This window comes from Phacochoerus africanus, chromosome 6 (genome assembly GCF_016906955.1).
Source record: "Phacochoerus africanus isolate WHEZ1 chromosome 6, ROS_Pafr_v1, whole genome shotgun sequence".
Lineage (NCBI taxonomy): Eukaryota > Metazoa > Chordata > Mammalia > Artiodactyla > Suidae > Phacochoerus > Phacochoerus africanus.
This window is the reverse complement of record NC_062549.1, coordinates 99,139,788-99,160,613: the sequence shown is the minus strand read 5'-3', so window position 1 is coordinate 99,160,613 and position 20,826 is coordinate 99,139,788. Positions and strand designations below refer to the sequence as shown.

The 20,826-nt window shown below is 40.8% G+C and overlaps 1 protein-coding gene across 2 annotated transcripts; it reads right to left on the bottom strand.

The window, feature by feature from the left end:
• Window positions 1–1,255: 1,255 nt before the first annotated feature.
• Window positions 1,256–19,620, bottom strand: ANP32E (acidic nuclear phosphoprotein 32 family member E). Of its 2 annotated transcripts, none has more exons than XM_047784772.1 (7): window positions 19,246–19,620; window positions 16,024–16,173; window positions 15,470–15,592; window positions 13,893–14,058; window positions 12,516–12,697; window positions 5,447–5,495; window positions 1,256–3,568 (listed from the first exon to the last, which is right to left on the bottom strand). In XM_047784772.1, the coding sequence occupies exons 1-7, from the start codon at window positions 19,297–19,299 to the stop codon at window positions 3,498–3,500; spliced, it is 795 nt and encodes a 264-aa protein (XP_047640728.1). In that variant the 5' UTR covers window positions 19,300–19,620; the 3' UTR covers window positions 1,256–3,497. The 2 variants fall into 2 exon arrangements, with proteins under 2 accessions (XP_047640728.1, XP_047640729.1); XM_047784773.1 differs by lacking the exon at window positions 19,246–19,620 and adding an exon at window positions 18,036–18,188.
• Window positions 19,621–20,826: the final 1,206 nt, after the last annotated feature.

The window sequence follows — 20,826 nt, the reverse complement described above, 5'->3', positions numbered from 1 at the left end:
CCCCCCCCCCAAACTAGATTTGTATAAAAGTATGTTACCAGTATATAAAGCCATTTTAAAGATTCTCCTGGAAATCACTTTCTAATTTCCATTTTGTTGTAAAACCTGTTCTCCTTCAAGTTAGGGCTATTCTGTAGACTAGTAGTTAACCCAAGTAGTTGCCTCAGGCCAAATTTCCCAATCCAGGTTCTCAAATCTTAGGCTGATTAGTACATGAAAAAGGAATGCAGTAGTAGAATGTATTATTAAGCAACAGCTGCAAAATATCATTGCATCCACGACTAGGAACAGCAGAAGAGAAGTTTTCAGCAATGGGAAGACTAAACGTCACATTCCAAAGCCTCGATTTAAAATATACACCAAAGGGAATCCCCATTGTGGCACAGAGGAAATGAATCCGACTAGGTTTCAGGTTTGATCCCTGGCTTCGTTCAGCGGATTAAGGATCCAGCGTGAACCCTGGTGTAGGTCGCAGACACAGCTTGGATCATGCATTGCTGTGGCTCTGGTGTAGGCCCACAGCTGTAGCTCCAATTCGACCCCTAGCCTAGGAACCTCCATATGCCTCGGGTGCAGCCCTAAAAAGAAAAAAAGAAAAAAGCCACAGCAACACCAGATTCAAGCCACATCTGCGACCTACACAACAGCTCATGGCAACACCAGAGTGAGGCCAGGGATCGAACCCAAAACCTCATGGCTCCTAGTCAGATTCATTTCTGCTGTGCCATGATGGGCACTCGCCCTTTCAATATTAAACTGTGAAGCAATCATGAAAACATTATTTAACATTATATACTTACACCTTAACTTTATAGATTCCAGAATTATCTACAAATGAAACATTTTAACAATCACTTATCATAATTCCCATGGTGACACAGCAGAAACAAATCAGACTAGGAACCGTGAGTTTGTGAGTTTGATCCCTGGCCTCCCTCGGTGGGTTAGGGATCCTGCGTTGCTGTGCATGTGGTGTAGGCTGGCAGCTGTAGCTCCAATTTGGCCCCTAGCCTAGGAAACTCCATATGCCTTGGGTGCAGCCCTAAAAAGAAGAAAAAAAAGGAAAATTAATTTTTTTCTGCTCCTTGGGAAAAGCTAATAAGGGAGATTAGTCACACTATTACATTGTAATACCTCATATCATATCCAAGTGTTGAATGTTAACTTTCAGGCTGATTCTCAGTTTTTAAAAAAACCCTTCAAAGTCCCCAATGGTGATGTTCAAAAAATGAATGTCATACAGTGAAACTAAGCATTAACAACAAATCTTCAATTTATTTGAAGCAATTCGGTTTCAAAACTTTAAGTTAACAGCAGTCACAGAAAAAAAAAAAAAACAGTACAGTCAGAAACAATAAAAGAATAGTCAGAAGTACTGCATTTTTTTGTTTGTTTTAACACTGTCATGGCTTTATTCAAAACACAGTTGCACAAAAGTATTAACTTCAAAGTTTTTAAGGAGAGCTTTGAGGAATTTAGCACACTATATACATACTGCCATACAAAGAGCATTAAAATAGGACCAAAAACTTCTATAAGATATAAAACCCACCCTTACTTATTCGCATGAAAATACCACCCACAAAGCTAAACAAATCTTAAAGTTATTTGGAGGCTCTAAGTGTTGTTTTCAAATCAAAGAACTCTAATTTTGATTGCACAACAAGATGATTGATAAGGAAGTCAACATATAGATTTAATTTTCAAAATAAGAATTTTATAAGCGGGCATATTCTGCAATGAGAATTTTTAGGGACTAAAACAGGGCATTATAATTGTTTTGAAAGAGTAAAATGTTAGCCTTTTGGAGATTCTAACCCCCACATTAAACTTATACCAACAGCTTTCAGTTAAGCAACCTTTTTAGTTTATCCACAAATAACTTTGTCATTTTTCACTTTAAAACTCCAAGTCATACATTTCAAACTAAAAAAGAGAAGCAATACCATACTCAGTAATATAAACACATCCAAGTCTGGAAGTGCAACTTCAATTAATTTGATACTAACTTTTAAAAAAACTTACAAATATTCAAAATGAAGGGAGAAAAAATTTGATAGCCGAGATGTAAAAAGTAACTGCCTTGAACATGGAGCCTCCACAACAACAAAAAAAGGGAGATGTACTTGTCTACTCATACAATATTATATTTAGTAGCCATGTAAGAAAACACACACTCACACTTAATCCCAGATATTTTTCTATTTTTAATGGACATCCACTTGAAAACAAATTGAAATTTTAATATTTAGTTTCAAACATCTTTCCAAATATCCAGTAAGTTCCAATTAAATGCTATACTTGGTAATGCTTTAAAACTATAGGAAGAATAATTAAAGGGGCTACTCAGAAAGATTAGAAACAGAGTGGTATCTAAATCATTTGGGAAGCTACTCTGATTTGAATGTCTCATTCATTATCAACAGGCAATTGTTCTGACTTTTGAGGAACACTAATGCTGCTTCCAAGAGGCTCTTCTGTTTCTTTTCTTTCTTCATCCTTCTAATACAGTCTATACATCTTGCCAACCAAGATTTATAGTAAGCAGTCCATTGCATAAAACTGTACTTGTAATATTTGTATCTGAGAAAATACTCAATTTCTTTCACTTAGCTTGTTTAAAACTGAGACAGGTTGGAAAGGTGGCTGAGGTATAAGACAAAGTTGTCCTGGGTATCTCTAAGTTTCCCAACTCTTTTTTAAGAAGGACATGAAACAAGGAAGGGAGGTGATCACTGAGAGGAAAACAAAGAATGCACACTTAAAACAAGATACACAACTGTTGGCATGTCATGATCTTCAGCTTCAGGAGAGGTCTCACATCTACATGTCTCCGACCTCAGTATAAGCAATTTTTTCTTCAAAACTAAAATCTTATTAGTCACATGGCTTTAAAAGGTTTCAGAAACCTCCATAAAAGCCATGAACTATATTCTTGAATAGAACCTTTACTATTCTGCTCCTACTTTCCAAACCATTCATGTGAGAAAAAGCAACCTCAAACACCCTCAGCCAAAAGTCATTGCCTTCAAACTACAAGATCTCTGGGTCACCTCTAATAAAATAACCAAGCTATCATTCAAGAGACTATTTTCATTCCAGATTCCAGCCAACTGTGATTTCGGTTAATTTATAAATAACTTTAAAACCTTATGAATGAAATGCACCATACTACACTGTGTAAAAGCGATCATGTTTTAATTATGCTAAAATTGGCTAATACAGTGAGCTTTAATTAGAAAAGTTAAGATTCTAAATAAATTGCTAGGGAATTTCACAATGGGGTCAATGAAGATTTCTCTACTTACAATATGATCATTAACAGACTAGTTAATCTTATTTGGAATGATAAGGCAAAAATAGTAAAACCACACTTTTCCTATAAAAAGTTACACGTTATCTTCTGTAAGGATAGCTATGGTACATGAAGAAACAAAGAAGATGTGATCACTCTTTTGCACACCCAGGAACGTTAGGGAATCTTGTCTTAGGATAATCTAGTCATCTTCTTCCTCTCCATCATCTTCAGCATCTCGTTTCCTCTTTTCCCCTCGAAGACCTTCTTCTTCTGAAAGAGTAAAAGGAAATTGTAAAATACTTAATTTTAAAAAATGAGTAAAAGGAAATTGTAAAATACTTAATTTTAAAAAATATTTGTTAAGCTCCAAAGTATTGAATTTTAGTGAAAAGTTAATGGCATAAGAAAATTATAGGTGAAGTTTCCTCTCTGCATTACTTTCAATGTCAGTATTGAAACAGCCTTATCGGACTTAGATATCTATAAATAATGACAGCTTGCTATGCACCCTTGTGGCCAAATCATGAAGTACAGAACAAGAAATTAAGGGCTTGACATTAACGGAATTAAAAGGGAATTTTTTTTTTTTGAAAGACCTAGGTAAAGAGAACCAGAGAGCAAATCTAAAAAGAGGATTAAAAAAATTAAAAAAAAAAAAAAAAAAAAGGAGGAGTTCCCATCGTGGCTCAGCAGAAACGAATCTGACTAGTATCCATGAGGACGTGGGTTCAATCACTGGCCTCGCTCAGTGGGTCGGTGATTTGGCATTGTCCTGAGCTCTCATATAGGTCGCAGACACAGCTCGGATCCTGCGTTGCTATGGCTATGGTATAGGCCAGCAGCTACAGCTCCAGATTTGACCCCTAGCCTGGGAACCTCTACATGCTGCAGGTGTGGCCCTAAAAAGCAAAAAAATAAAAAAATTTTAAAAAAAGTAAGACATCAACCTCTCCAAAATGAAAGGCCCTTAAAAAATAATAAATTGAGTTCATTTTTTCATTATCTCTTTATTCCTGTTTTGAAAATAAATGTTATAAGCTGTTTTTTTCTTTGAAAATGGAATTAATAAATGCCCTTAGAAAATTCCTCTTTAAGAAAAGTTTTAGGAGTTCCCGTCGTGGCGCAGTGGTTAACAAATCCAACTAAGAACCATGAGGTTGCGGGTTTGATCCCTGGCCTTGCTCAGTGGGTTAAGGATCTGGCGTTGCCGTGAGCTGTGGTGTAGATCGCAGATGCGGCTCGGATCCCGCGTTGCTGTGGCTCTGGCGTAGGCCGGTGGCTACAGCTCAGATTCGACCCCTAGCCTGGGAACCTCCATATGCCGTGAGAGCAGCCCTAGAAATGGCAAAAAGACAAAAAAAAAAAAAAAAAAAGAAAAGAAAAGATTTATAGGAGGTTCCTGCTGTGGCTCAGCAGGTTAAGAACCTGACTAGTATCCATGACAATGCATGTTTCCTCTCTGGCCTTGCTCAGTGGGTTAAGAATCCGGTATTGCGGATTTCCCATCATAGCACAGCAGAAACGAATCCAACTAGGAAACCATGAGGTTGCAGGTTCAAACCCTGGCCTCGCTCAATGAGTTGAGGATCTGGCCTTGCAGTGAGCTATTGTCTAGGCCGCAGATGCAGCTTTGCTGTAGCTCCGATTCGACCCCAGCCTGAGAACCTCCATATGCCACAAGTGCGGCCCTATAAAGCAAAAAAAAAAAAGAATCAGGCATTGCCACAAGCTGCGGTATAGGTCGCAGATGTGGCTCTTGTATCTGGTGTTGCTGTGGCTGTGGCATAGGCTGGCAGCTACAGCTCTGGTTCAATTCAACCCCTAGCCTGGGCACCTCCATATGCCACAAGTGCAGGCCTAAAAACAAAGGGAAAAAAAAAGCTTTCTAGGATTTCCCTGGTGGTCTAGTGGTCAAGGATCTGGCATTGTCACCGCTGTGGCACAGGTTCGATCCCTTGCCTGGAAGCTTCCACATGCCAAGAGTGTTACCAAAAAAATATGAAACAAAAAAGTTTTTACCTTTCACGCAGTTTATGATATGTTACCAAAATCAATAATCAGTAATAATTTAAATTATAGATTCATTCTTTTAAAATCCATGAATAATAGTTTTAATTTTAGGATTTTTGAATGGCTAATGTAACTTACCCTCCTCTTCTTCTTCTTCTTCAACGTAGTCATCATCATCTTCTTCATCCTTGAAAGTCAAATGTTCAGTTTGAATATGACACAAATGAATTTACTGATGAAACAGAAAGACTCAGACACAGAAAAACTTCCGGTTATCAAAGGGGAAAGGAGGTGGGGGAGGGATAAATTAGGAGTTTGGGATTAGTAGATACAAACATATATAAAACCGATAAACGACAAAGTCCTAATGCATAGCACAGAGAACTATATTTAATATTCTGTAATTAACCATAATGGAAAAGGACATGTATATATATGGATAACTGAATCACTGTGCTGCACACCAGAAACTAACACAACATGGTAATCAAATATACTTCAATTAAAAAATTTTTCAGTTTGATAAATAAATAAGCCATGACATGGACTTTTCACTGTTTGATAATAATACATTCCAACAAAAGCAAAAACAACCATGGTCATTCTGTGTTGTGACAACCTCTGCCTAACTTAAACAGGTCTTTTTTAAAAACCCAACTAAATCTAGTTTCTTATGAAAATAAATTATGTTTGAGAGAGTTAGCTTTGTTCAAGAGAACTTGCTGCAACAATAGAAATGTTCTCTATCTGTGCTGTCCAACGCAATAACCACTAGCCACACAATGTGCCTGCTGGCTAATGGTCAGAGTAACTTTTGACTACTTCAAAGACAGAGTCTTCTGCTTTATAGATTGAGGAACGAATTACCTGAATCTAAGCCTCTACACAGTTATATGTGTTGAATAAGTCAGTTAATCTCTCTGGACCTCAGTTTTCCAATCAATGAAAGAAAAGTATTCATATAGAAAGATCTCTAAGTTCCTTCTACACCTAAAAATCTACTCATCTAAAATAGCAGATGTCAATAAAAAATCACAATAAAACTTGATCTACAACTCTTATTCTGGATAGCTAAGATTTAAAGTCACCACTGTGACCATGAGTAGTATGCTAATATCAGTATATGCCAATTCTCTCAAAGCCTTATAATGTAAGGTGGTTTTCTCCCTTTTTGGGGGGGGTCCTACCCATAGGCATGTGCAAGTTCCCGGGTAAGGGACTGAACCTGCACCACAGCAGTGATCTGAGCCACGGCAGTGACAACACCATCTCCTTAAACCATAGGCCACCAGAGAACTTAGTTTTCTCCTTTTTAAAATGACCCTGGCCTCTGCTTTGAGTAGTATCTTTTCCTAGTTTTTATGCCTTCTTTTTTATAATTAGTTACTATTTTAACTTTCATCTGCTATGGACTCAGGAAAAAAAATAGATCAATAAGCTACCAGAAAATTGAATATAAAAGAGAAAATAGATTTAGAATAACAGCTTGAATACTCTCCTACAATGAAAATGCCTTTTGTTATTTAGACCCTTTATACTTTTATTGCCTTGAGTTTCGTTGTGTTCCAAACTGTTAACTTCTAGCATATGTTTGAAAAAATGGAACCAATCCAGGGCCCCCACTTCAACCCAAAAATAGTTTATTCTTCCTTAAAAAGAGTTTAATTGGCAACTGTCAAGAACTGCTGGGTAGGAGTTCCCGTTGTGTTAACGAATCCAACTAGTATCCATGAAGACATGGGTTTGATCCCTGGCCTCGCTCAGTGGGTTAAGGATCTGGCACTGCCGTGAGCTGTGGTGTATGTCACTAATGAGGCTCAGATACAGCGTGGCTATAGCTGTGGCTGGCAGCTACAGCTCCAATTCAACCTTCAACCCCTAGCATGGAACTTCCATATGATGCAGGTGTGGCCCTAAAGAAAACGAGAGAACTGCTAGGTAGTTAGGAAAAACTGGGACAACCCACCCTTTACAAAGCATCCACAGCTCTGTTTGTGTCTAGAAATACTAAGCAGAACCTATTTTTCCGGCATTTAGCTTGAAGCCCCGGAGTAAATAAACTACATGATAAATACATCAGAAATAATTCTTATATAAGTGCAAACAATTAAACATTCCATACCAGGGCATCCACGCCACAGGGCACATAAGCAATAGATGGAATAGCAAATAAGCTAAAAAACTACAGTAAAAATCAGGAGAATGTGCAGGCTTACACTAAAGAAGGAAAAAAAGAAAGAGAAAAGGGGTAGAGAAGAGAGCAGAGAGAGGAGGGAAGAGTAGGGGAAGGAAAAGAAGGAGAAAGAAAAGGACATTTTAAACATCCAATCTGCAAGGAGGAGTTCCTGTTGTGCACTGGATTAAGAATCTGACTGCAGTGGCTCACAGGTCACAGCCACAGCTTGGATTCAACTCCTGGGAACTTTCATATGCCAGGTGTGGCCTTAAAAAAACAAAAACAAAAAAAAAACAAAAAACTTGAAATGCTGATCACATTTATTTCATAATAATTTAGAAAAGTCCAAGTCAAAAAAGCATATTAGGAGTTTCTGCTGTGGCTCAGCGGTAGCAAACCTGACTAGTATCCATGAGGAGGCATGTTTAAGCCCTGGCCTTGCTCAGTGGGTTAGGGATCCAGCATTGCCATGAGCTGTGGTGTAGGTCACAGACACACCTCAGATTCCAAGTTGCTGTGGCTGTGACGCAGGCTGGTGGATACAGCTCCAAGTCAACCCCTACCTAGCCTGGGAACTTCCATATGGCTCAGGTGTGGCCCTAAAAAGACGAAAAAAAAAAAGCAAATTACTTCTCTGGATTTTGTTTTAAACAAAACGTGATTAATCAACTCAGGTTTTCATGCCCTTTAAACATATATATGACTCCCTGTTGTGGCTCAGTGGGTTAAGAACCTGGCTAGTATCCATGAGGATGCGGGTTTGATCCCTGGACTCACTCAGTGGGTTAAGGATCCTGTTTTGCTGTGGCTGTGAAGTAGGCCAGCAGCTACAGCTCTGATTTGACCCCTAACCTGGGAACTTCCATATGCCAAAGGTGTGGCCCTAAAAAAAGGAAAAAAAAAGGGGAATATGCTGAAGTTCCTGTTGCAGCTCAGCAGGTTAAGTACCCGTGTCATGAGGATATGGGTTTAATCCCTGGCCTCACTCAGTGGGTTAAGGATCCAACAGTGCCTCCAGCTGCAGCATAGGTCGTGCAGAAGCCCTCAGATCCCATGTTGCTGTGGCTGTGGTGCAGGCCAGCAGCTGTAGCTCTGATTTGATCCCTAGCCTGGGAACTTCCATATGCGACAAGTGTGACCCTTAAAAAAAATAAAGAGGAGTTCCCATAGTGGCACAGTGGTTAACGAATCCGACTAGAAACCATGAGGTTGCGGGTTCGGTCCCTGCCCTTGTTCAGTGGGTTAACGATCCGGCATTGCCATGAGCTGTGGTGTAGGTTGCAGACTCAGCTCAGATCCCGAGTTGCTGTGGCTCTGTGTAGGCCGGTGGCTACAGCTCTGATTAGTCCCCTAGCCTTGGAACTTCCATATGCCGTGGGTGCGGCCCTAAAAGGACAAAAGACAAAAAAAAAAATATATATATATATATATATATATATATACTTTTTATTGGAATCAGTAAGTCACCTTTCAGAGACTATTTGCCTCAGTTTGTCTTGTACACCAGAATGGTTTCTTTGGAACTGATGAGAATTATTAGAAAATGTCTTATGGGAGTTCCCTTCGTGGCGCAGTGGAAACGAATCCAACTAGGAACCATGAGGTTGCAGGTTCAATCCCTGCCCTAGCTCAGTGGGTTAAGGATCTGGCATTGCCATGAGCTGTGGTGTAGATTGAGGGCTACAGCTCTGATTCGACCCATAGCCTGGGAACCTCCATATGCCGCGGGAGCGGCCCAAGAAATAGCAAAAAGACAAAAAAAAATTTAATTAAAAAATAAAGACAAAAAATTTTTTTTAAATATATATACATATCATCTATAAGACGAGCAGAGACTCAGTCTGTTAAGATCATGGTCTATTCCCAATTAGTGGGAAATAACATGAGATATTCCTCAAGTATAGTATGAATAATACGAGGACATCATAATTTCCAGTTCCTCCAAAGTCCTCATCTCCATTATTTATTTATTTATTTATTTATTTTGGGGCTACAGCCATGCCATATGGACATTCCTGGGCAATGGACCACACCCACGCCACACAGTGACCCAAGCTATTACAGCGACAGCCACAGATCCTTAACTCACTGCACCACAAGAGAACTCCACTCATCCCCACTTTTAATGGAATATACTACACATAAAGTCCTTTATACATATTAATTCTTTACCTCTAAAGAGCAGTGGAAATAGAAATAAGACTCAACCTGCTCTATAGCACAGGGAACTATATCCAATCACTTGTAATGGAATATAATGGAACATAATATGAAAAAAAGAAGGTATATATTATGTACAACTGGGTGACTCTGCTGTACAGCAGAAATCGACAGAACAATGTAAAACAACTATAACAGAAAAAATAAAAACATTAAATAAAATTTTTAATTAAAAAAAGAAAAAGGAATAAGACTTGAAAAAATAGCTAACCAAATACTATTTCTATTTCCTTCTAATTTATTTTTAAAATCTTACTGTCTCTGAAGCTTCTCTGGCCCTTAGCTCCTGAAAACAAGACTTATTTTTTAAAAATCATCCAAATTATCTCATCATGATTGAAAACTTCTGGTCCCAGGGTACCACACTGACTTAATGTTGTATGTATTATCTTAAGAGATGTTTGCTCTATACTTGACCATGTCATTTTTAATTAGTATTTCCCAATTTTCAACGGAATAATAAATATAAACATTTGTAGTTAGCTAAAGATCATTTTTGAATTACTCAATATTATTTAGACTTTAAGAGGACTTATTGGCAAAGAAAATAAAAAGTCAAAGTATTACAAAATAAGGAGTCCATTATTTAACTATGTAAATTAAAACAATGGAGAGTTCCCTTCGTGGCTCAGTGGTTAACAACTAGTATCCAGACTAGTATCCATGAGGACACGGTTTGATCCTGGCCTTGCTCAGTGGGTTAAGGATCTGGCATGGCCGTGAGCTGTGGTGTAGTTCGCAGACGCAGCTCAGATCCCATGTTGCGGTGGCTGTGGTGTAGGCCGGCCACTATAGCTCCGATTCGACCCCTAGCCTGAGAACCCCCATATGCCTGAGTGTGGCCCTAAAAAGACAAAAAAAAAAAAAAACACCTTAGGGGAAAAATACTCAAGTTGTATGCTGATATAAACTGAATAGGTTGCCTTCCTCCATGAATACTTTAAATACTCAAAATTTTTAAAGCTGCTAACTCACTAAGGCCCCAAACAAGTTTAAGTCCCATTTTTTCTGCAGGAGTTTCATAATTTTTTTTTTTTGTCTTTTTTGGGCCGCTCTTGCGGCATATGCAGGTTCCCAGGCTAGGGGTCGAATCGGAGCTGTAGCCACGGGCCTACACCAGAGCCACAGCAACTCGGGATCCGAGCCACATCTGCAACCTACACCACAGCTCACAGCAACGCCAGATCCTTAACCCACTGAGCAAGGTCAGGGATTGAACCCACAACCTCATGGTTCCCAGTCAGATTCGTTAACCACTGCGCTACAACGGGAACTCCAGGAGTTTCATATTTTAAACAGTATCAGAGAGAAGTCATCATTATTCTGTGATATTCTTATCTAACCAATGTAAAATTCATTAGAACAAATAAGAATACTAAAAATTTCTAGTCTAAATAAGAGATTTTTTTTTAATAATAAATATTACTTTAAATTATGAAGTATGAAAACAAAATTCAATAATTTAACATGGGGAGAAAATAATTTAAACTCCCAGGGGCTAAAGATCATTTGTTCAAATCAACTGATATTTCCTGTGAACCTACTACGTCCCAGTCAATGTACTAGATGCTGAGAGATATGAAGATGAATGGCCCTTCCCTGAAGGAGCGATCTAACAGAAAGTGGCCAAATAAACAAGTTTTTACAGCATCTACAGGCAACAGATACCTAACCAAAGTTCAAAGGTAACAGAGTATGGAATGATTACCTACTAAAAGGTATAGGTGGGAGTTCCCTTCATGCTCAGTGGTTAATGAACCCAACTAGGATCCATAAGGATGTGGGTTTGATCCCTGGCCTCACTCAGTGGGTTAAGGATCTGGTGTTGCCATGAGCTGTGGCCTAGGCCCCCAACCTGGGAACTTCCATATGCCACAGGTCCAGCCCTAAAAAAAAAAAAAAAAAAAGTATAGAAAACTTCAATAATAAGGCAACTCCAGAGTTGAGTTTTTAAAGAATCACAAGGCATAATATGAGTGGTAGTTACATGTGTACATATATAACATTTCATGGAGTTATACATAAAATCAGTACACTTTACGGTATTTATCTTTGCCTGAAAAAAAAAAAAAAAGAAAGTTCATCAGAAGGCATGAACCTCATTTTAGATAAACAATGTGTGAATAGAGAGAAGGGCAATGAGAGCTTCATGTATGATTTGATTTGGTATTGAAGGAGATGAAGCTAGAGAAGGAAGCAGAGGCCAGATAATGAAAGGCCTTGTATGTCTGGTGGCAACAGAGAGACATTAAAGGGTTTCAAGTAGGCTAGTGATGGGCTCACATTTGCATGCAGACTAGGCAGGCAAACACTGTGGAGGGTACACCTAAGTGGCAACCGCTGTTCTCAGAGAGACCATTTAGAAAAGTACTAGAAGAGTAAAGTCAAGAAATAATTAGGGGAAAAGCAAGTCTTCATGAGTGCCCACAACGTGCCAGCAACTAGATTCTTTACATATATTATTTTGTTAAATCCTTAAATTGACCCTAGGAGATTGGTATAATCTCGTTTTTATAAATGTAGAAACAGGCGTGGAAACATTGTAAAATGTGTACACTACACCATGGTGCTGAGGGCAGAATGAATCTGAAAGATAACTGGGAGGTAAAATCACAGGGTTCATGATTATCTGGATGTCGTATGAACTGGGAGGCAGTGGAAAAAAGACAGGCAGACACACACACACACACACACACACACACACACACATCCACAAATTAGAAACAACTCTGATTTCTACACAACTTACTTTTTATATTACATAACCCTATGCCTAAATAATTTTCAATGCACATAAGAAGGTCTATTCACCTGAATTTCTTCTTTCATTAAGTAGGAGAGGCCTACTTCCTCTTCTCCCTCTCCCAGTTCTGAGCCTGCTTCATCTTCATCCTCATCATCATCCTCGTCCTCCTCTTCTTCTTCCTCTTCCTCATATCCTTCAGGTGGACCAGCTTCATCTTCCTCTTCATCTTCATCATCTTCATCTCCATCTTTAAAATATTTTAAGAGATAAGCAAATGTCTGGACAAATGTCTCTGGCTAGTATGTTGATCTTTTTTGCCCTGGCCCTTAAAACTCTTAAGCAAGTGGGTGGAAAGTATCTCCGTGTGATTATTTTGGAGATTTCCCTTTTACAACATCCATATTTACTGTCTGAAATATATGGTGTCTAAATATTGAAATTTCCCCAACATATAGATTTTCATCAAAACATTACATGTACTAAAGTTTGTTTTACTTCAAAAATACTTCAAAAACCTGCCTGTCCATCATTTTATAACATAGCTTATCCATAAAATTTCTTCTTATAAGAACTTTTCAACCAATGATAACAGTGTCCCATTACTAACAATAGCTATTCTACCATCTGATCTATTAGTCACTCATATATCCAAAAATGTATTCACCTCTCTAGAACATTTCCATGACCCCCTCAAAAAAACCCCTATCCATTAGCAGTCACTCACCATCCTCCTCTCCCCCAGCCCTGGCAACCATTAATCTATTTTGTCTCTATGAATTTGTCTCTATGGGACATTTCATATAAATGGTGTCATTAATGTGGCTTTTTGAGTATGGCTTCTTCCACTTAGCAGAATTGTTTTTAAGGTTCACTCACATTGTAACATGTATCAGCACTTCATTTTTAGGGCTGATATATTCAACATTCCATTGTATGGATACATTACATTTTGTTTATCCATTCATCAGTCACTGACATCTGAGTTGTTTCTACTTTGTGACTTTTATGGATAATTCTGTGATGAATTTTTCTTTTCCCCCAAATCTATTTTAAAAGTTGCCACATTTACTGGGTGGTGGTTACACAAATATAATAACTTCATGGAGCATAATATTATAATAATCATCAAATTCCCCAAAGCTATAAGAAATATGAATGAACACAGGACTTGGTCTATGATTGGGTTTTTAAATTTTCCTTGTTGTACTAACATCTTTTTTTCCCCTACACCTAAATATCCAGATATAATCTAATTTGCTAGCTAGGGTGGAGGCTAAAATTATGACACATTTATGATATTAACAAGGATTGGGAGCTCCCTGGTGGTCTAGTGGTTAGGATTCAGTGCTTTCACCACTACGGCCCAGGGTTCAATCCTGGGGTCAGAGAACTGAGATCCCACATCCAGCTGCTGTATGCTGAGGCAAAAAAAAAAAGATTACCCTCATCATCCTCTTCTTCTGAGTCTGGAGCTTCGTTATCCTCCTGGTCAAATCCATCTAAGTATGTGATTTGCTGCAGCAGCTCAAAGATACTTTCTCTATAATCTTCCAGGTTTGTGATCTCACAGTTAAACAAGTCAAGACTTTTCAACTTTTTAAGATTTTGCTGGCAAAGTAAAAAGTTAAAAATTACATTCAAGATTTTAAATGTCATGTTATTTCTTTTTAATTCATGAACCAGAAAATCAATATAACTTGAAATCAAGAGAATGATTTCGGATTTTTGTGAAGGGTTATATCACATCAAGCACAGCCAGTTCTCTCAATGAGGCCCTGGCATGTAAACTCCACAAAAGTAGGAACTTTGTTTTGTTCACTGCTGTATTTCTAGCACTTGGCTTAATGTCTTACTTACAGTATGCACTCAGTATACTTCGTTGACTGGATCTGTACATAAACAGGCAACAACAATAACATTCAGGCAAGCTTATTTTTAACAATTTCAACCTTCTCCCACGCTTTAAAAAAAAAAAACAGTAAATTTTCAGAGTTTCACTTCATCTCTTTTTCCTTCCCTCACACCAGGAAACAAAGAAGCAAATAATGATATAACTCAAAAAACAATCAAGAAAGGAGTTGCCTTGTGGCACAGCAGGTTAAGGACCCAGCATCACTACAGTGACTCTGGTCGCTACCGTAGTTCAGGTTCAATCCCTGGCCCAAGAACTTCCAAGTGCACCAGGCATGGCCAATAGTAATAATAATTATCAGGAAGGGGAGTTCCCACCATGGTGCAGCAGAAAGGAATCTGACTAGGTTTCGGGTTTGATCTCTGGCCTTGCTCAGTGGGTTAAGGATCCGGCGTTGCCATGAGCTGTGGTGTAGATTGCAGACGCAGCTCAGAACTGGCCTTGCGTGGCTGTGGTGTAGGCCGGCGGCTACAGCTCCGATTAGACCCCTAGTCCGAGACTCTCCATGTGCCACAGATGCGCCTCTAAAAAGACAAAAAAAAATCAGGAAGGAAAAAAATGGAATAGAATTTGACAAAATGCTGGAAATTTCAAAACAAGATAGTCAACTCTTGAAGATAAAATAAATTTCTCATTGATTTAAAAATGTATCTGGGGAGAGGGAGGGAGTAGGATGGATGGGTGCTTGGGGTTAACAGATGCAGACTATTACCTCTGGAATGGATTAGCAATGAGATCCTGCTGTGTAGCACTGGAAACTATGTCTGGTCACTTATGATAGAGCATGATAATGTGAGAAAAAAGAATGTATACATGTAGGTATATCTGGGTCACCTTGCTGTACAGTAGAAAACTGACAGAACAATGTAAACCATCTTTAATGGAAAAAAATAAAAATCACTATACAAAAAAATAAAAAAATAAATTTAAAAAAATGTATCTGAAAGTTTTACTCCAAAGAAAAACAAAGTAGTAACAATCTAAATCATAATACAGAAGAAATTCAAAAGTTTCAAAAGAGTGAAATATACGAATCAGTAAACACAAGCAAATCTCAGAAAATTCAACCAAAAAAAAGCAAGTCCAGAGACAAACCGTTCCACTTACCAGAGCTTCTACTGTACTGAGATCTTTGATTTTATTTCCACTCAAATTGAGGTAGGTAAGATTTGGACATTTCTCTGCCAGGACTTCCAAGCCTCCAGAAATTATATTGTCACTAAGTTCCAACTACATATCCAACATGGGGAGAAAACAAATAATGTTTAGGCCTCATCGAAGATTTTTTATTTATTTATTTATTTATTTGTCTTTTTGCCATTTCTTGGGCTGCTCCTGCGGCATATGGGGTTCCCAGGCTAGGGGTCTAATCGGAGCTGTAGCCACCGGCCTACACCAGAGCCATAGCAACACCAGATCCGAGCCGCGTCTGCGACCTACACCACAGCTCCCAACAACGCCGGATCTTTTAACCCACTGAGCAAGGCCAGGGATCGAACCCACAACCTCATGGTTCCTAGTCAGATTTATTAACCACTGTGCCACGACGGGAATTCCAAAACATTCTAATTAAAAGGCAGAATAGTCATTTCATTTGGCCAAAAAATATATACACCCTTGGCATCAAAATCATGATGCTTTCATGCCTAATGCCAACTTACCTTTCGAAGTTTATTTAAGCTGGGCAGCCGGGCCAGTGAACTTAGTTCCACATTAGCCATACTCAGAAACTCCAGTTTTTTAAAAGTATCATTCAGGCCCTCAATTTCCCCATTGACACACAGGCAATTATCAAGGACCAACTCTGTCACCTGTAAGAGAGAATATGAGTGATTCTTTAGTTTGCAGTCTGTTTAGCAAAAGACGTGGGTCCTAACACTCTGGAAATGAGAATGTTAAAACTACCAGTCTCCTTACATAGATCCTTTTCATTCTCCCCCCACACTGAAATACAGTCTAGTCATCATTATAAGTTAAACTTTTAAATTGAAACCCGGACTAAGAAATTCAATGCCCAGTGTTCCCATTGTGGCGCAGTGGAAACAAATCCGACTAGGAACCATGAAGCTGCGGGTTTGATCCCTGGGCTCGCTCAATGGGTTAAGGACCAGGCATTCCTGTGAGCTGTGGTGTAGGTCACAGATGCAGCTTGCATCTGGCATGCCTGTGGCATAGGCTGGCAGCTGTGCCTCCAATTCGACCCCTAGCCTGGGAACTTCCATATGCCCTGAGAGCAGCTCTAAAAAGCGGGGGGGGGGGGGGGGGGGAAGGCAAAAGAAATTCAATGCCTGCTTCAAATCACTAATAAAAAATCTTAAATTGAATAAAAAATAAAACTTTGAAGAAGGTCCCATGTGAAACCTGTTTCTAACCCTTGTGAAAAGGACTCTCAACACCAGGGCATATACTTAAGCAGTGAGGTGATATCCAGGCTACCGAAAAAGGATTTAAGTGAGTCCTAAAACAGCAGAGAGAAGAAAGATAAACACCCTTATCTTTGGTTGATAAACGTCACAACTCAAAAATACCTTGTTACCCTTCATGAAGAAAGGTTGGAAGAAAGCTCCTTCTGAGACAGCCCAGCTTCCGGATGCTATTTGTTCTAATATCGAGGCCAAACAGTATCACCCAGAACACATCCTTAACAAAAATGTTATTTTTCCCTGCCACCCTGGTAGCATTTCTGTGACTTTTCCCCAGTCTTGGGAGGAGGCTGCTGGAGCCTCTACTAGGTCAGAGTTGTAGAACAAAACTTTCTGGTGTGGCCTAAATGGAATGAATCTTAAGAGGGAGGCAGGAAATCCTGGCTCTCCATCCTCAATGCAAAAATATGTCTGAGGTATTTTGAGACCTAAAAATTAATGACAATTTAACGAGAAAGAATACCACTTTCTCTAAACATGATGTAATTATTTCAGTAAACAAAGAAGGCATCAAAATCTATTTAAAGATGAGGAAGCCAAGGCCCAGGGGGTAAGAATGATTGTCGAGGGTCAGTCACAGAGTATGTGCTGGGGCTGAGTGGAGGAGAGGGGGCCACTGGATTAGGTGTCAAAAAAACCAGTTCTTCCACTGGAGTAAGTAACTTCACTGCCCTGGGACTCCGTTTGCTACTTTGGATTCTAGAACAATACCACGCAACTCACAAGTTTGTAGGAGGGAGGAAAGTAAATAAACATGAAGAGTGCTTTGCAAACTGTAAAGGGCCATACAAACAGAAGAGACCGTTATTACACCACAGGGGAAGAAGGAGAGGCTGCAAAATGTCAACATTCAGCACTCCCCAAAACAGGCAAGGAAATTACTTACGGATAGGACAGGTAAAAGAGTGGGGGAAGAGAGAGAAATTCACTGTTCCAACCCAAGACATAAAGGAGCATGTGAAATGTGTGTTCCTGCGGCACAGGTTTTTAAACTTTGATTTTGTCTTTTCCTGAATCTCCTGAAGAGTAGGCCCTAAAAAACCTCAAGGGAATCTCTAGGATGATAGCAGTGACTCTTTCCTCTTCCCTGCCCCCTACCAAATTTCAGAGAAACAGAGACTTTTTAAAAAATTCATAACGATCTTGGATTCCCGCTGCTCACGCTGCCATAGCCCACCCAACAGACCCACCGCATCCTCCATGCTGCTGTGCACAGGCTCCACCTTCACTCATGCTGAAAAAAATCATACCCCTCTTATCGCAATTCTAGGGTTTTATTTCAGAGGCCGCAATTAGGAAGGCTTTAGACGTTTTCCTCCGCAACCAGAAGTGCGAGTTACTCGCTGGCCGCCGGCCCCGCTCTCGCGGACCTGCCGCTCCGACCGACGGGAAACCCCACAAGGGGCGGGGACTCCCCAAGGAAAAAAGGGGTCGCCTCCCAGCCCGCGTTCCCCTAGTGCCTCCGCCCCTGGCGGGGAGGGCTGGGTGAAGCCGATCCTGCGCCCTCGGAAAGGAGGCGGAAACGCCTCCCGCCCGACCCCGAAAAGTTGACCGCGACCCCGCCTCACGTGGCCCCTCCCAACCCCGTCTCTTTAACTAAAGCGACAGCTGCGAGAGCGCATCATTTAGTTTCGCCGAACCCATCTTTAAAACACGAAACTCCTACGACCCATTTGTTGAGTTCTCTGAAACCGTCTCCAGGGATCAAAGTCGGAGTCGCCGCCAGCACGACACGACACGCCGAATTTCGTTACACCGCGGGGGGGAAGAAGAGGATAAAGCCTCGTGTCCCCTCCCCACCTCCAGTCACTACGACGAGTCCCAAAACTTGCCCGCGGCCGGAGAAACTGGCCGCTGACCCAGATTCCGCCTGGCGGCGGTCGGCGCGCGGTGCTTCCCGGGGGAGTGGGCGCCGCCGGCAGCCGGCAGTCTATGGACCCGGCGAGCGACCCCAGCCCCGCGTCCGGCGGGACGTCGGACGGCCAGGGGCCTCGAGGCCGAGGGCACCCCTCTCCAAAAAAAAAAAAAGAGTTGGAAGTACTGCAGAAAAGTTGAACTAACTTCTCAGACAACGATGGCTGCGACAGAAGCGAGTGGGACTGGGGGGTCGCGCCCACGCAGCCGGCCCCAAGAAGGAGGAACCCGGGGAGCGAAGCGGCGGAGCGGCCCCCAAGACTCCGCTTCCCGCCCCCACGAGGCCAAAACGCCGGACTCGAAGAGAGGAGAAAGGGGCTAAGCCCCCAAGCACGCACAAAAACGCCCCTAGAAACTTAAACCCTTCGCCATTTTAAGTAAAAGATTTTAATGATTTAAAAGTTAAAATCAAACCTTTCCCCCCAGCTCTAACCCCAGATGGGGGTTAATTCATTACTGCTCCCCACATACCCACCCGGACCCCCCGAAACCCCATCCTCCGAATACAGGGCTGGTGGGGAAGGGGAGGGGGCTGAGTCATCTCACCTCCTCCGGGGCTCTGTCCCTTAACTCCAGGTTAATCCTCTTCTTCATCTCCATGACCTACTCCTGCTTTTCTGCTATTACTCTCCTCCCTTACCCTTTCCTGCCTCTCACTACCCCCCAACCCTAAAATTTTAAAAGATTTCAAAATGAATGAAAATAAAAGCAAATTTAAACGCCCACCACCACCAGATAGGTGTGTGGGAGAAAAAAGAGAATAGCAAATGGAGTCCAAGGAGTTAGGACTCTTAACTCGGCTGCCCCCACCTCCTTGTCCACACACTCGCGCGCGCACTCACACGCGCACACACACATACACACACCCGCAGTTCCTTCCCCTTCAATGGCTGCTCGGAGACTGAGCCTCCATGACACGGCACCGCCAACCCCCTGGCCTATACTCCACCCACCTTCCGAATGTATTGGTTGATTCTTCAGCATCTCACTATGCCACTGGGCTACATAAATGTCTATCAGTCTTCAGGGCGGACCTGAACCAGAAACGCTGTGTCTATTGGCTACGACCAAGCGCGCAGTTAACTCCGATAGGCCCAGGAAGATGTTCGTCCCGGGGAGATGATTTTGAATCCCAGTAGCCCCCCTCCTTTTCTTTGTGTGATTGGCGCGCTTTCCCTAGGCGATCGGACGGTTTTGAAGCCTGTTGGATTTCTTTTTGTTTTTGTTTTTATTTTGTTTGTTCTTAGCGTTAAAGGAAGGAAGAAAGCATCCGTCTTACGTGCGGAAGTTGCAAGACATAATTCAGCACATGGCACCCACTGGCTCTTGGCGGTTTTAAAGCACACTCCTGTTTTGTAGCCAAGGTACACAGCAACGTGCACGTCACATAAAAAGCATGCCTTCGTGGCACTGTCCTGCTGAAGATAAGCTTCTGGTGCAGAACCAAAGCAGCGTAGAGATGGTCTTTTAACTTCCTCCATGAAGGACTAAATGATTTTGAAAACAGTTGGGTGAATAAGTTAGGCACCTTTAAATAAATCTGCCCTGGAGGAATGGTTGCTGAGGTAATTGTTACTGTAATAAACACTAAGACCTTGGAGGGAAAACAATGCTGGCCCAATGAAAATCAGACATCAGTGTGCATAGAAATGGTACAGCAATGCCTCTCCTTTCTAAAATCCCTCTGGTTGGTTTCCATGGAAATCTGTAGTTTAAATGTGCTTTTAAAAGTCTGTCAATGTAGAATATAAAACCGGGATAAGAGTGACTTTTTTTTTTCTTTTCTTGAAAGTCTAGCTTTTCTTAGTTCTTACTTACATTCTGTCTTTTCCATTCCCTTACACCTTTCTCAGGATAAATACCCAAAGGTATTCCAGAAGATTTGGGGAAGGAAGTGGGTGAATTATTATTCCTACCTTGCCCAGCGCTGAGTGTGTGCTATTTTTCCAGTTTCTTATGTTAGAGACCTTAGGGTTTCTGAACACACTTCTAACCACTCCACTGTCACCCCTCCTCCCACACAGACACACAGCTCCTCAAAGGGGCTTACATTTAAAATGTAAATATTTTGTATTTGGCATGCTAAATACTTTAAAGGAAAACGAAATAGTGATTGCCTTTTCCTTG

Coding starts and splice junctions, on each gene's coding strand:
- ANP32E (XM_047784772.1), bottom strand. CDS start 19,299: ATGGAGATGAAGAAGAGGATTAACCTGGAGTTAAGGGACAGAGCCCCG. Junction 14,059..15,469: donor TCAGTACAGTAGAAGCTCTG/GTAAGTGGAACG, acceptor TTACTTTGCCAG/CAAAATCTTAAAAAGTTGAA. Junction 12,698..13,892: donor AGAAGAAGAGGATGATGAGG/GTAATCTTTTTT, acceptor AATATTTTAAAG/ATGGAGATGAAGATGATGAA.